Source organism: Calliphora vicina, chromosome 1, assembly GCF_958450345.1.
Source record: "Calliphora vicina chromosome 1, idCalVici1.1, whole genome shotgun sequence".
Taxonomy (NCBI): domain Eukaryota; kingdom Metazoa; phylum Arthropoda; class Insecta; order Diptera; family Calliphoridae; genus Calliphora; species Calliphora vicina.
In genome coordinates, this window is record NC_088780.1 from 97,415,204 (window position 1) to 97,432,490 (window position 17,287).

The following is a 17,287-nucleotide window of genomic DNA, read 5'->3' on the forward strand; positions in this document are numbered from 1 at the left end:
ACCCAGCAACAACAACTATTTAGCATTCCCACGACAGCCGGTTCTACGCACCGGAATGACCCGAGTTCACTCGGCCAAGGGCTGTCAACTCAGCAAACACTGCTGCTACACAACAACAACATTTAGCAATTCTGTTTTGTTGGAGTCCATAAAAGACGCAAATACTTAAAGTTTTCCTCCATCTCGAAACATCCGGGGTTGTCATAGAATTCAATCATTGTCGGAATCGGTTTTGAAGACGAATGAAAAAGTACATTGGTCTTGGGAAACCGAAAATTATTTGTTTTATATTCGATCTAGAATTAAATTCTTTATCGATTAAACAAAAAATTACATTGGATTTCATAAATCAAATGTACCTTTTTTGTCGGTTTCAAAACCGATTCCGACCATGATTGGATTCTATGACAACCCCGATCATAAGTATTATCATTTGAAATTGATTTTAAAATTTTTTCTTTTGTTTGAAAGATGAGAGTTTTGCCTTTTAAGAATCGATTTTTAATTACTTACGTGTTCTCTTTTGTATGATTTTTCACAAGATTATGAAAAACTTATTTTACCTACTCACGATCAAATTAGAGCATGAAGAAAATAAAAATTTGTTTAAAAAGTGAGTTGTTTGAAACTTAAACGACCGTAACTCAGCCATTTACCAACCGGGTTTCAAATAGTATTTTCTGTTTAAAGGGTAAAACATATCGAGAGACTATATATTTAAATCTCTCTTAGAAAGCTTTAATTTTAAATTCTTCAACAATGTATTTTTATAGTGGAGAGGATAGTATATTGGATTTGTGCAAATGTTTGTAACGCCCAAAAATGTTAGCCTAACATCCACCTTTAAGTATACAGATCGACTCAGATCCACTTTTTGAGTCGATTAAACGATGTCCGTCTGGCTGGTTATCCATGTAAAACTTGTGCGCAATTTTGAAGATATTTCTCACGATAAAATTAGAGCGTGTAGAAAATAAAATATTTTTGAAAAAGGTGAGTTGTATGAAACTTAAACGACCGTAACTCAGCCATTTGCCAACCGGTTTTCAAATAGTATTTTTTAAAGGTAAAACATTTCGAGAGACTATAATTCTTAGAAAGCTTTAAATTTAAATTCTTCTACAATATATTTTTAAGCTCGCTCCATATACATATTTTTTTTTAATTTTGCATTATTGGCAATTTTATTAAAGATAGATGGTTTTCCATTGAAAAACTACATTTAAAATTGGATTTAATTTGTGACTTCCAGCTCGTTTTACTCGTCTATCCATCGTTACCTTAATATAGAAAGGCCCTAACTCGTGTTTTTTTTAAGTCGAGATTTTTTGGATAAATATGATATATGTATAATCGTACCATTTATCGAAATAAACGAAAATCTGGACTTACAAAAAACACGAGTAACAAATCATAATAATTTTTTTGATAAAAAAAGTTTTTTTTGGGATGTATTTTGCAATATTTTATTAACTTGTATTTTAATTTGACTACGCTACTATATATTTGCAATGTGAGTTAACGGGAATCACAACGAATACATTTAAAAATTTCAGAAGATAAAAATTAAGGAAGGCATAGTGTGTATAACACAGTGCAACACGAAAATATAACCATATACGATTTTTTTTTGCCCAGTTCAGGTCCATAGGTAGCAAACCGTTCAAAATTCAAGGAAACAATCAACTACAAAAATATACCTAAGATCAAAATTAACAACTTTCTAAAAAATGAACTTCCTGGAAATGATAACACCGTTTAGGTGGGTCAATATAAGTTAGTAAGAAAAAACTAAAGGAATTAAGTGTTTTGGTCCATAAACTATTAAATTATTATAAACTAAAGCATACATTACAAAACTTTATTTAGATTTTTTTAAAGTCTTGGAAATTCATTTTTTGGATTTTCTATGCTTACAATTTTTGTTCTTTATGAGAAAGGCGACAACATTGCCTCAGAGAGTAAATCAAAATTCCGAAATGTTTGCAAGATATGAGCCTAAGAAAATTATCACTTTTTTGCAAAAATGACACCAAGGCCGGGGGAGACACGGGCCTTTTTCTGGTCTTTTATCATGTACTGGTGTCCGTATATGGTTATATTTCCATGACTTAAAAAATTACATACAGTATAATTTAAGTTTTATACAGTTTATTGTGAAAAAAATAAACAATGGCAAGGAACAAGTGAATTTAAAATTGAAGTTATTGAAGACTGGAAGACGGGTTTATCACGCAATGAATTATCACGTTTCATATTTTAGTAAAATTAAATAATTTTATAAAAGTTTGGGACGTCATTTACCTTAAAAACTAAAAAAAAATATAATATGGTGATTTACCACGAATAAAAATATAAAATTTGAATTAATGTAAAATTTTAACAGTTAAAGATACAATAACAAATTTTGGAACCAATATAGACTCAAATGTCCTTAAATCAACGGCATTAGACTTTTTGACAATTTTAATTTTCAAATACCGAAATTCCTAAAAAGGGGAAAATGTGTTGCAAAAAACTGATAGGTCTGGGGGGTGTTGTATCCACTTAAGTGAGCCAAATTTATCTTTACACGCTTTTGTATTAAGTCCCGAAGAAAATTTTTTTCTACAAAAAAAATATATCGGCTTTTTTGGGAAAAAACTTAAAAAATACAACCCTTTTTACAATTTCCAACTTTGGATGTGTATAACTTTTTATAGGGACTAGATAACTGTTAGGAAGTTGTTTTTATTTTATTTAGAATTTTATCGCCAATATAGCTGATATTTTAAAAATAAATTTCGACCCTGCGTAGGCCCACCATATCTAAGAAACCATAAAAAGATCGAGCAAAATTAAAAAAATAATCAATAAACCTGAATATTTCTTCAACCAATAGAGATATCCTATACTTGTAAGCATATTTTTGTAGATCTTCTCAAGGACTATTTATATTTAAAATTTAATTTTCTCATTCGGAACATAAATGGATTTTTGGAGATTTTTTTAAAAAATTTGAGATAGGTACATACGTGATGAACAAACGTAAATCAACTCGAAAACACCTCAGCTCAAAACAAGATACCGAATTATTTCCAAAAAAATGTTTCTAAACCACTGTGCGATGTGTAAATCCACTAAGAGATTTTTGGAAAGGGGTTAAAAATGGGTAAAAACTTAAAATCGATATATCTATATCTCCGGAACTAATAAAGCTAGCACAAAAAATCCAATTTAAAATTTAGGCAAAAATTATTTTGTTTGGTAAAAAAATTAGTAGTAGTACGTGGTATCCGCTAGTGTTTAATAATTTTTTCTTTCGGATATATTTCTACTTCATTGATAGCATCTTCAGGAAAAAAATGAATTGTTTAAATTTTCCCCCTGAAGATGCTACTCAATGAAGTAGCTAAATATCGGAAATAAAATAATTATTAAACATTGTTTTTATATAAAATTAAGAACGGGTAACTCATCAAAATTTTAAACATAGTTCAGTTTTTATAATCTTGAAAATATAAATTTTTACCATATTTTTTACTAACATTATACTTCGAGGCTTTTAGCGATGACACTATGGCAAATCATGTTTATACAGTACTTTAATGTCAATAAGAATTTCTTTATAAAAAAACTTTCAAATAGTGTTTTTAGTTGTGAATTTTGCGCGTAAATTTTTCTGTGAGATTTTTTTAGTCTGTTAATTATAGTGAATAAAGTATTATTATAGAAAATTAAACAAGAAATTGTGATAAATTAACATAAAATGAATCCAACAAATGATAATTTTTCAACGCCGAAACAAACAAAAAGACTGGGTCTGAGACGCAGCAGTAGCATCTTAAAGGACAGCAGTGCAAAAAAAGCTTTGGGATCTGTAGCAAAAAATAAATTTATAGAAATTACCACACCCGCCTCCACACCTAGAAGGAGGTTGCCACAAAGTGATGTCAAAATAAATTATAAAAATTTAGAACAAAATGAAGGGGCGACGACGCATGCTGTTAATACACCAGGAACTCCCAAGAGTACAAATACCTCAGATTTACAACGACTAGCCGTAAGTACAAATTGTCGGCCCTATAGATTAGCGTTGAGTAAAAAGGTGAGAGAAAAAATGACCAAGAAAAGATTAGAATTTTATTTGGCCAATGAACTGGACAAAGAAGATGCAGAAGAAAAAGAAACGCATGAAAAACAAGAGAATGCTAAAACTGAATTAAAGCCAACTAATAAAGAAGATATATTGAAGCAAATAGAAATTGCGCGTAAAGAGCTTAAATCCCGGCAAGAGCATGTGAAAAAAGTTCAAGATCTCCAAGAGGCTGTTAATGTATGGAAAACTGGATTTTCCTCAGCTCTGCTTGATTTGCAAGAACATATTGAGCCCCGTTTAGAAACAGCCACCCTTTTAGAACGATTGCATATACCACAAGAAATGATTAAATACATTGACGAATAAGTCTAATTAAATATTAAACAAAAACAAATTGTATTTTATTCAAAATATTAAGTTAATATTTGTGTGGTCTGATAGGCTTCTCGGGATCAAACAATTTAGGATCCTTCATAAAATCTAAATCCTTATGGTACGTTGGCATCATGGCGCAATTTTGGGCTCTTATTATGGCTTTCTCCACCTCTGTTTGCTTTTGTTTACATAATCCGGTAATGTGGCGACCATAAATGCGGCCGGTGTATGGCGATTGGAATTGTGACAAAAGCTTAACATTCTTGTAGTCGGGCGTTATGTCATGTTTACACAATAGGCACACCTTACGTTCCTTTTCGAAGGGATTCTTGATGTCAACAGGTTCATCTGGATTTGTAGATGTTGAGGCCTTTACAGCAGAAACTCCCAGCAAACGTATGCCAGCTAAATTGCTGATATTCACTAACAAAAAAATAAAGAAAATAACATTTATAAATGAACAGATGTGATGTTTAATTAATAATTTACCATTTTGTGCTACGAATTTGCTTAATTTTAACATTTTAATTTAAAAACTTTAAACAAAAACTCGAAAATGCGACCACAGAAAACCTGCTGTAAAAATGTTTTATTCAACAGCTGTTCAATGCAGTGTAATAAATGACAGCTAAGGAAGTGTTCGGTATTTGTAAACAACAACATTCAAATGACAACCTTGTTCAAAGGGTTTTTGTCTCGAATAAAAAGCAAAGTACTGTATAATAAAATTAATAAAAAAGTTTAAAAAAAATTAATTTGTGTTTAAAAATAAAATATAAAAAAGTGAGGAAGAAATAAATTGAAAAAAGTATTTGTAATATTTATACCTATATGAGCAAAATCAAATATTTTGGAGAGTCGCTGAAACAGAATTCATATTTTGTGTTTCGAAATAAAGAAAATCAATGGGAATTGGTGGATCATAGAAAAAAATAACATGTGAGTCCGAAATCTTAGGTTACTAATATTTCACCTCTTACCTCCATTAACACGAAGTCTAGTTATGTGTTAACTAATAGTTATACTGTCGGTTAAAATTATTTTTGTATGAAAACTGTCAGTTTAACTATTAGTTAACACATAACCAAACTTCATGTTAATGGGGGTTAATGTTAAGTTAAAATCATTTAAGAGTTGAAAATTTAAATTTAAAAACTTTTTCAGAATCAATTGCACACAATGAAACTATTTAAAAATAAAATTAAGATATTTAGGATAAATCTTACTAATGAATCATTAAAAACTTAGTTATAATTTTACCAAACGTTAAATTGAATCCGATGTACATATCGAGGGCCTATATTCAAAACCCTCTATCTTGAAAAACACAACTTTTCAGGAGATCCATAAAACAGTTTTTTTCGCGTATTACTTGAGTTATTAAAATTCGGTATTCTACAATATTTTTTAAAAGCACCTACTGAATCTCACATACAATTGTTTTTTAAAATTTTGCATTATTGTGGGACTTTATGATAGATGGAGGGTTTTGCTTTTCAAAAATATTCAATGTGTATGTATGAAATGATCAGATAGAGGGTTTTGCACTTTAATAAAAATTAATTATTTTGATAGCGTCCATGATGTAATAAGTAAGGTGAGAGCGTTTCGACAACACAATATTTCTTACTGACAAGTACCTACATAGGTTTTGTCAAAATTGAATTTGTCAAATAAAAAATAAACAAATTTTATTTTGGCATCTTTTAGATTTTTTTAATGGGATGTTTATTTTTTAAGTTCAATTTTATTGATACTCATCTGATTATTTTGTATCTTTTATTTATTATTATACCCTTCACCTTCGATAGAATGGTATATATAAGTTTGTCATTCCGTTTGTAATTTCTACATTTTTTATTTCCGACCCTATAAAGTATATATATTCTGGATCCTTATAGATAGCGGAGTCGATTAAGCCAATTTTAAAATTTAAAAAGAAAATTTAAAATTTAAAAAAAAAAATTTTAACTAACAATCGAAAATTTTTTTTTCCAAAAACTGAAAAAAACAACTGCAAAAAAAAAATTAAATTTTGTTTACTTAAAAATATTTAAAATTTTTAAGTATAATTTGGTGAAGGGTATATAAGATTCGGCACAGCCGAATATAGCACTCTTACTTGTTTTTATTAACGTTGATTTTAGCAAAATTCAAAATGTTGCTTTCAGAATTAAAGAGATTTTAATTTTTGTTAGAATTTTTAAATGTATTATTATTTTTTATGTCAAGACACACAGTGGTTGACAAAACAATGGAAACTTTTCCAAATATTTCTTTAGTGGCTTAAAATCTGAAATAATTTTAACATTTTTGTAGTATTTTATTTGTATACTTTTATTAACTTAATTTAACAAAAAACAAAGGACATAATTAATTAGATTCTAAAAATGAGAAAACAAAATTAAACGATTTCTTTATTACGGCATTGCCAAAACAATGGAAACTTAGGTATTATTTTTAACAAATATGGTCTAAACTTTGCAATAACTCAATATTTTGTTGGGTATCCCTTATTTTTTATAACTGCTACACTTCGACGATGCATTGAACCAATTAAAGAGTCAATGGTATCCTTTGAAATATTTTGTCATTCTCTTATAACCACCTCCGATAAATCTTCCTTCCTGGTGTAATTTTGGGTCCTTATTTTACGATCTACAATTTCCCATAGATTTTCTATGGGATTGAGATCTGGCGATTGGGCAAGCCACTTCAAAACACGTACCTCGTTTGATTGTAACCACTCGGTTACAACCCTAGAGGTGTGTTTCGGGTCGTTGTCGTGTTGGAATCTCCAATCTCTTCCTCAGCGTATGGATACATAACATCGTTTAATATGGTTCTGTATCCTATACCTGTCATGGTATCTTTTATAATATGAATTGGGCCCATACCTTGCCCTGAAAAACATCCCCATACAATAATATTGCCACCGCCAAACTTTACATTCTTATTTGTGTACTTTGGATCCAATCTTTTTCCCTTCGGTCGTCTTACAAACGTTCTAACATCACTGCCTCTTAAATTTTATTTGTATTGGTCGGAAAAGTCTCATTTTTAGAAATTAGTGGTTTTTTCACAGGACGATAGCAACCAAGACCAGCATCATTTGCCCTGCGACTAACTGTTCGGGTACTTATTTCTAATTTTAGGCTATTCACAACGTCTCGAGGAGTTATTTTTGGGAATTTCTTGAACTCTCTCGCTATTAAATTATCTTGTCTAGGAGTAGTCTTACGAGGTCTTCCACCTAAATGTTGAGTTTTTACAGAACCGGTCTCACGAAATTTCTTTATAATTTTTGAAACTGCTCATTTATTTATTGAATATTTGTCACAGATACTTTTTTGTTTTAAACCAGCTTTAAAATCGTTAATTATTTTATTTTTTAAGTCTTCACAAATCTTAACTTTAGCCATTTTCGTTAACTTTGAAAAAAAGCAATTATGCGAAAAACTTAGAAAAAGAAATTGTGAAAAATTACCAGAATTTAAAAATAAAATAACTGTAAACAGGATGCTTTTTACATCGTTCTCTTAAGAAGTTTTACACTTCTTTCTTGCACAAGTTTAAAAGTTTCCATTGTTTTGTCTGTAGCGAAATAGTGAATATTTTTAATTTTGTTCCCTTTTTTCAGAATATAATTAATTATGTTGTTTGTTTTCCAGTTAATTTATATAAATAAAACTATACAAGTAAAATACTACAAAAAAATTTTTTTTTATTTTAAAAAAATATTTTAAATTTTGGGCTATTTGGAAAAGTTTCCATTGTTTTGTCAACCACTGTATTTTTAAAAGCTAACCTGATTAAAAAATAATAATTTGTTGGACCAAGAATAAGTTTTGGCTTTTTCTGACTCACTCTTTGTAGGTTATTTTTAAGACTTTTCAGATTTTATTATTTACTAGCTGACCGTTAGTTAGTTAGTTCTTCAAGTTTCTCCAAAAATTTCTCTTAAGTATTAAGAAAAATGAGAAGTGAAAAGGAATTAAAAATTAAAATTTCCGAATTTTTTTTTTCTCGAAAATTGCGAATTGAATTAAAAAAAAATCTGCCAAATCACAGAACATAGTATCTGAGATATAGGCAACATCTTGAAAGTAGGCCTTCCTCGCCTACTATAGAAATTATTAGAGGCAAAAATAATACCTTAATGAGAACACAAAGATTAACTTTATGCCATTTTAAATTCCTTAGACTTCTTCAATAATAATAATTTAAAACCTTTTGAAACATTCAATTTCACAAAGATAAACTGCATATTTCAAAAAGGGTTGTTTGAATAAACCCCTAAAATTTAAACAAATCAAAACCATATTTGATAAAAACATCACATGCAGTTCTCAAAGTAATTGAATTTCAAACTTTTTTTTTTAAAAAAATTTTGTTAAACAAAATAAAACTTATCAGCTGGCTGCTTATTAACTTCCTTTATAAAAATGTTTAACAAAAGAAATCTAAAATAACCTGTAATAAATTTTAATATGGTTCTTCCTGCCTTTCATACTTATTTTTTTTTTTTTCGTTTGTAAGGAAGTTTCATTTCGCGAAATACAGTAACATTATTAACATAATTTTCAATTTAAAGTGTATCATAGGAGGGGTATGCAAATTTCGAATTACCAGCACATAATAACCCATTCATTTATATTGGCACCCTTTGCTGTCTGCATTTCTGTTTTTTCTTGGGTTTGATGGCAAACTTAAGCAAATGTAACCCAATTTCAGCATTGGCTGCTGGTATGGAATGAATATATGCTGAAGTTGTTATCAATAGGGCTGTGTTGATGTTTCATTATCATGTAAATCCCGCGAGAATTTTTTTTGTTATTTTGCAACAATGTAATTTGTTGGCAAACAAAATTTATTTGACTTTTTTTGTCACTGCTGCTGATAAACACTGACACGGTTTATTATATAAAAGTGTATTTTTAAGAAAATAAAATTTGTTTTCTATTTGAAACACAGATACCGAGAAAAAAGGAACTAAATAAAGTTTTATGCATACGATTATTATGCGTTAAGCAAAAATGTGAGTAAAAAGAACTTAGATTTTACATGTTTATATCCGTTTCCGCATTTTTGTATAGAGGAAATGTTTATTCATGTGTCAGTAGGAGGCACAAAATACCCCTTTTTATTTTCTATTGTTGCAAAGAAACAGACAGACAGACACACACATGTGTTTGGGTGAGTGTGTTTGTTGTGCAGCATATTACAGCGTTTGTTGTGGGTTTATGGTTTGAAATGGGTTAAATGAGTGTCTACATTCTTGTATTGTTGTTGCCAATACATTGGAAACTGGCTGGGTAATAAATCTTTCAACGTCTATTGTTGCACTGTTGAACAATTGACATTCGATTGCCTCTGATGACATTCATTGTAAAGTCAAATATTCTATTTAATTTCGAGCGCTGGCAATGGGGAACACCGTGTACCGTGCATTCTTCACTATGAATAGGGGTTTAAATTTTGTACAAAAGGTAACTTGATTTGAGTCTAAGGGTTAAGTACTGGCAATTGAAATAGTTAATTAGAAATTAGAAAATTTACAATGTTTGCTATTTAAGATCAATAAGAAAGGGAAATATGATAGAGTGTAATATTCGATAACTATTAATAAAAGAGTTTTAAAGAAAAAACGGACGCTTTCAGAGTACTATCCCAGCTAAATTTTGGGTAATGACATACCATTACTGTCCATCATACTTTTCAATGTCTTTTATATACCATCTGCATTAATTACAAGTAGTTTGGCAATTAGTTTTCCACAACGATTTAACTGATTTTAACTGTGTGTGATGATCTTTGATTCCAATTTATAATCAGCATTACGAAGTCAAAACACGAGAATGCATATAGCTAGCATCGACTTTAGTTAATTATTATGAAAAATCGATTTTTGTTTGAATTAAAAAGTGTTAACAAATTACCGCCCATTTTCCATTTGGGCAACTATTTACCGTCTTAGAGCCACGTTTATGTTTTCGTTTAAGTTCATTTTCATATGAAAAATCTATCTTTGGTAGAAAATATAAGTGATCACAGAATATCGTTCTATTTCCATTTGGACTATTTACCAACATTTACGTTTCATTTTTTTTTTTATTTATAGCCTCGTTTATGATTCAGTTCATTTGTATTTTATCTTCCACTACATTTTTTTCTTATCAAAAATGGATCTTGGGTTAAAATATATAATTGATCACAGATTATCGTTCTCTTGGGCCCTTTTTATTTAAATTTTTATGAGCAAAAGAAAGCTTAGGTCCATTCCTTTAAGAGGTGTTTGGTTGCTTAGTGTGATATCTATCACTCGCTATTTTGAAAAAAATATGTATATCTTGAGTTACAAAATATTTATTTTGATAGATATCCCACTCGTAGCCCACTAAGCGACCGAATTTTGACCCCCTCTAACTCAGAGAATTCTCGACCGATCTTGCTGCAAATTTGTGTCTGAATTACTATCCAATAGAACTAATCTCGGAAGACATCGATTTCAAAAGTTGGTTCATTTGACATGAAATCCCCCATATACATATAATTTTTTATCAAGCTTGGTTACCTATTCGAAACGGTTAAAAGATTACGGTAATGGTAATTGCAATTATTTTGGTATTTTATTGATAAAGTTAATTTCATCCTGGATTGAATTATTATGTATATGCCGTTTCGTTATCCATTATGCGGCTGAAATATTTTTTTTATAAAACTTGACTTCAATCTCCGTGCTCTATTTTTGGCCTCTAAATTTTTAGCAGCGTTCCTGTAAGGAACCTTTTGAGCCTTGAATGTTTTTAAACTAACATTGGCTTTAACTTTTCGTACCAAATAGTAAGATCACTGAAGCTAACCGGGCTGCTTTCCTACCGGATGTGTTGGGAGATCTTTTAAAAATGATTTCACGTGTTCACCATTCCTTCTACCTTCTACCAGATAGAACAAGTTCCCCCGGTACTGTTTAATAATATTGGAATCAGTTTGACGGTAGACCTTTCATTGTTTGGCCAACTTTTTGTAGGACCAAGTTGGGGTTTGTTGAAAATATTTAATAATTTTAATACGCACTTTTTTCTGGTCACTCATTTTAATCAGATTAACAACAAATGAATATAATTGACATTAAAAGTAATAGCAGGCATGCTTTATAAAGGTAACTTGATCAAAAAAAATAATACTTAGGTTAAAAGTTTTAATGAAAAATGTGTATTAAGAATTTTTCGATATCAGTCCTTACATTTTTTCTGTTATCAATAAAATTTATATTATTTTAAATATGAAAACACCTAAAAAATTTTATTAAAATACGTAATTTCAATTGTTCGGATGCTATTTAAATTCGGCCCACAAATGGCTGAGATATAAGGAAAAAACCGGGAAAACCTCGATTTTAGGCCTATTTTTGATCTATATCTGGATTACTAAATCATTAATATAGACAATATGGATATCTAATGATAGATATTTTAAAGTCCATTGCAACGATGTATATAAGTTGGACCTACAATGGGTCAAAATATTTTTTAATCAAACATTTTTTTGTCATAAATAATTTTTCCAAAAAATTTTTTTATAAAAAAATTAAAAACAAAAAAATTTTTAAAAAAAAAATTCGAAAAGAAAAAATTTAAAAATAAATTTTTTATAAAAAAATTTTAATTTTTTTTACCTAAAAATAATTTAAAAAAAAATTATTTTTAAGTATAATTTGGTGAAGAGTAGTGTTTATAAAAAACCGACTTTTTAAAAAACCGGTTTGTCGGTTAACGAAAATTGGACTTTTTAAAAAAAACGGTTTTTCGGTTAATCGACATCTAAAAAACAGGTTAAACCGGTTAACCGTCATATACACATCTGCTCAAAATAATAGATACACCTAATTGGAAAAAATTTAAATGGCGGTAACATTGAAAATTTCCTCGCAAGCGTTAAGAATACATCATATTATTAAAATTTCTATCTGGCAATGTCATGTCAGTCAAAAATCTGGCAACTATTTGCTTTCATGTTGATTTTTAAAAACGAATTTATTTGAATTACAAAAAATTATTTGCTCATAAAAATAGATACACATCAGTAATTTGTAATTTGTTTATATACAATTTTTTTTTTGTGCAATTTTTTGTTCCTATTTACGTGAAACAGTAAGTATAATTAAAATTTTAGCAACAATTTTATAAAAAATAGGACTCTTTTGAAGAAAATGGGACGAAATCATCATTGTACCGAAGATGAGAAAAAAATTGTTCAAACGATGAGAAATCAAGGAAAATCATTACGGGAAATAGCAAAGAGCATAGGAAGATCTTTACATTTTGTCCAAAATGCTTTATCTAAAAAACAAAAAAGAGAAACTCGCGGTAGACCAAAAAAAACCAGTCCAGAAACAGATAGGCGGATCGTCCTTATGGTTAAAAAAGACCCTTTCATATCATCGAAAGCTATTTCTGCGGAGCTATGTAACGAAATCAGTCCACAAACAGTTCGTCGTCGTCTTTTACAAGCTAAATTGCCGGGAAGAATTGCCAGAAAAGTGCCACTAATGCGCCAAAAAAATATCAAGACAAGATTAGAATTTGCTAAAGAGCACTTACAATGGTCCGGGTGTGAAGGCGAAAAAAAATGGAGAAATATTTTATGGAGCGACGAAACAAAAATAAATTTGTTTGGAAACGACTACCAAAGAAATGTACGCCGACCAAAAGGAAAATAATTCCACGTTAAATTTACAAAAAAGACGGTAAAACATGGCGGGGGAAACATAATGGTTTGGGGTTGCTTTTCATGGAATGGTGTTGGTCCGATATTCCGAATAGAAGATACCATGAATGCTAGTGGGTATAGAGACATATTGGAAAACGTAATGCTTCCATATGCATCGGAAAATATGCAATTAATATGGACATTCCAGCAGGACAACGACCCAAAACATAGTTCAAGATTAGTTAAAAACTGGTTCTTGGAGAATAACGTACCTGTTTTAAGCTGGCCCAGCCAATCCCCTGATTTAAACCCAATAGAAAACTTGTGGAGTGAATTAAAGATAAGGCTTTCAAAGGAAGTTTTCAAAAATAAAGACGATTTATGGGAGAAAACGCAAAAAATATGGTACGAGATTCCATTGGAGAAGTGTCAGAACTTGATATCCAGTATGCCCAGAAGAGTGGAGAAAGTTTTACAAAACAAAGGTGGATATACTGGATACTAGCTTTACTTTAATAATAAACTAATTTTTTTAAGATAAAATTTATTAGCTTTTGTTTAATAAGAATTTTTAAAAATGTATCTATTATTATGAGCACCAAATTTTTCGAAATTTAAGAAATTTAATTTACTTTATAATATTTATTATTAATTATGAAATATTTTGTTTTTGTTTTTTACTCTCCTTTTAACTATAAATAAAAATCGACTGAATTTTTTTTATAATTTTACAATATACCATTATTTTTTTTCGTTTTTAAAAAATAAATTTTGGTGTATCTATTATTTTGAGCAGATGTGTATGTGTAGAAAACATAAAATGTCCAATAAAGTATATACAGCTCTAAATTTTGTAATTTTTAGTAGTAAAATAAATATAAATATACAAAAGTGCTAAGTCCATTTATTTTGTAAAAATTTCAAAATTATTATCTCAGTCAAATGGAATTGAGTATACTAACCCCCATATTCATAAAATATTAGTTTTAAGGTTTAAAATACAATTTAGTTAAAACACATTTTAGGCCTAAAATTGCTTTCTTATAAATTCGTATTTATAATGAGCATTTTAAGTAAACAGTATTTTAATATTTTTTTAAATTCTGTGATGGTAACACTATAATTTTTATGTGCCACTTCAATCATAGTGCAGCAAAACAATGAATATTAAATAATAAAGTACTCGTACTATTTTTTTTTCAGTAAAAAAATCTGAAATTACAGATTAAACTTGTTGTTAAACTTACACAATCAGCGAACAAAAACCGTTCCTATTTACATTAAGCCTAAATATATTAATATACAACATTTTTATATTTTTTTTTTTCAATTATTATTAAAAGTATTCGAATGACGAATATTCTTTGTTTAAATAAACATCACTATTTTATGATTTGTTTTATTAATTTATTTTTATTGTCATTTTGTTAAATTGTAACAAAATCTAATGATTTTCTATGATAAAACTCTTAATTTTAATGCCGGAGTGAGTATATTAGATTGTGTGGACCTTCTTCCACGATGTTTACACATTTAATTACTACATGCCGTTACAGGTTAACAGTAAATGACAAAAATGTATATAAAACTAACTTCTGAAACTCATATAGTTCACTGCCGGAGGAATATCTAACAAAATCATATATTTTTATAATGGTAATTATTCCGCAGCGGAGTTAAAATTATGTTTAGCAATTGCAATATTATCGTCTATTATTGCAAATTTATAAACACTTATCTTTAAAAATCCTTTATTTTAAGATAAAATATAAAAAGAATACCTTAAAATAGGTTTAAAATAGGGTCGAAGCAATTTTAAAATTCGTTTATTTAAAACAACATTTGTATTTTAAGTATTTTAAGCTAAAATACGTTTATGAATACTATTTTTGAAATTTCATTCAAGCGCCTCTTTGGACACATTTGAACCCAATGTGGGACGGTTTGTTCTTCAATAAATATACTGTTTTTTCCAAACTTCGAATAAATGCATTTTTTTATTTCCAATATTTATTTTACTGTATTTTCAATACTTTTGCCTTCTATTGATTTTGATTGGAAAAAGTTCTATTCATACCTCTATAAAATTGAAATCTATTATTAGGTCAAATCTTTCCACCCCTTTCACTAAATTGCCAATAAAATATGCTTAAAAAAACTTTTTGATTACATATTCCATAAATTCCTAATTTTTATTAAATTATACATTACAGCCACTAAACAATGACAATTTTTACACAATTATGTTTGTTATACATTTAACATAAACATAAATTTATTAATATTAAAAGCAAACAAAACAACAAACAAACCCACGAATAAAAATGTCATATTTTAGCCAACAACAAAGAAAAGAAATCGAAAAGATGATGACATGTAATTGAATGGTACGAGTTGGACAATATTGTAAAAAATTTACCAAACAAAATCACGCATTATCCTTTTTTTATTTAATAACCCAACAATGAATACAACTTAAAGCCAACCCCTATGATGAGTACAAAATAGAAAAAAGAAAGAAAAATTCTGGAATCAAATATGTATGAAGAATGAAACAATAAGGGACAATATTGAACAACGACATACATACATAACTACTTGTACAAACATGAGTAGTCATAACTATTCATTATTGTAAACTATGCATGAATAGCTTGTCCTGATAAATACAAAAGGACGAACAGGGAAAAAAGTTGCAGTCAATGGAAAAAGTGAAAGTACACAATTTATGGCACTCCCCTGGTTTAGAGAATATTCTAAAGTAGGAAAAGGAAACCATGCTGGGACCAAACAGCATACATACACTTACTTTAATACATAATTTCTAATAATAATGTATGTATGACGATGCGAACAAATATCCTGCAATCCTACTTAACCCTTTTTTTCTTGATTTGGATATTGGAAAATGTAACTGCGTTATTTCATAATGCCATCATCATAATTTAATATCAGAAAACTATTATACATAAATAACGATTTAAAATTATATTTATGGTCATGGTTTTATTAATATTTTCATCCTTTGTGTCACTTACCCGGTAGGGACACGCGCTTGTGTTTTTCTTTCATTCTCGTTAAAAGATGATTTCTATTACTATTTGACTTGTCAGAGAGCATTATTATTAAATAAAATTTAATTTTTGATTTAGTGTACGCCACCCCATCCATGCAACCCTTTTTGCATCACATTCTCCTCCTCCTCCTCGTCCTTAAATATTTCATTTCGTATCCAAGATAGTTGATAGTTTATTTATTGGATTTTCAAGTGTGCGTAGTTATGTGTACTTGAATAAATGTTTGTTTTTCCAGTTGCAGGATATTGATAAAATATCGAAATTGAATGGGAAATAATACCACATTTTACTTAAAACACATCATAAATGTGTGTAAGATGGATTTTATTTGAATTTGAAGAGGACATTGTGTCATGTTTGTACCAGTATTGTTAGTAGTTTATTGGAAAAAGGATTGATAATGAATATTTTTATTTTAATACCAATATTGGTTATGACGTGGTAAATATTGTTTGAGGGTTAATTTTTGGGTGTATTTCGGCATTTTAATTAAATATGCAGCAAAACTAGAGGAACCAGAAACTAGCGTTAAATATAAAAATGTATAATCTTGAATTTCTACTTCTAAATAATAATTTTATCATTATACCCACAATCAGTAAAGATAGGGGGGTTTAAATATTTTGTCATTCCGTTGGTAACACATCAAAATATTTGCCGTTGACTCACATAAGTATATGGGGGATTTCATGTCAAGTGAACCAACTTTTGAAATCGATGTCTTCCCAGGTTAATTCCAATAATAGTTCTATTGGATAGTAATGCAGACACAATTTTTCAACAAGATCGGTAGAGAACTCTTTGAGTTAGTGGGGGTCAAAATTTGATATTTTTCTTCAATCTTTTTTAAAAAAAAAAAAAAATTATATTTGTTTTCCGAAATCAAAACTTTTTTTACTTTTTTTTTTCAAAATAAGTGGGATATGTATCAAATAAATATTTTGTAAGTCAAGATATACAATTTTTGATTTTTTTTTTTTGCAAAATCTAACTTTTTTTTAAAATGGGTTTTTTTTTGCTCAAAAGAAAGTTTAGGTCCATTTCT

The 17,287-nt window shown here is 28.9% G+C and overlaps 2 protein-coding genes across 2 annotated transcripts; one reads left to right on the top strand and one right to left on the bottom strand.

The window, feature by feature from the left end:
• The first annotated feature begins 3,743 nt into the window (after positions 1 to 3,743).
• Positions 3,744 to 4,449, top strand: LOC135954703 (uncharacterized). The gene has a single exon (XM_065504959.1). It carries the CDS (start codon positions 3,749 to 3,751, stop codon positions 4,442 to 4,444), a length of 696 nt encoding a protein of 231 aa, XP_065361031.1. The 5' UTR covers positions 3,744 to 3,748; the 3' UTR covers positions 4,445 to 4,449.
• mRpS18C (mitochondrial ribosomal protein S18C) lies at positions 4,446 to 5,080 on the bottom strand. The gene is made up of 2 exons (XM_065505074.1): positions 4,943 to 5,080; positions 4,446 to 4,876 (listed from the first exon to the last, which is right to left on the bottom strand). The coding sequence occupies exons 1-2, from the start codon at positions 4,974 to 4,976 to the stop codon at positions 4,497 to 4,499; spliced, it is 414 nt and encodes a 137-aa protein (XP_065361146.1). The 5' UTR covers positions 4,977 to 5,080; the 3' UTR covers positions 4,446 to 4,496.
• Positions 5,081 to 17,287: the final 12,207 nt, after the last annotated feature.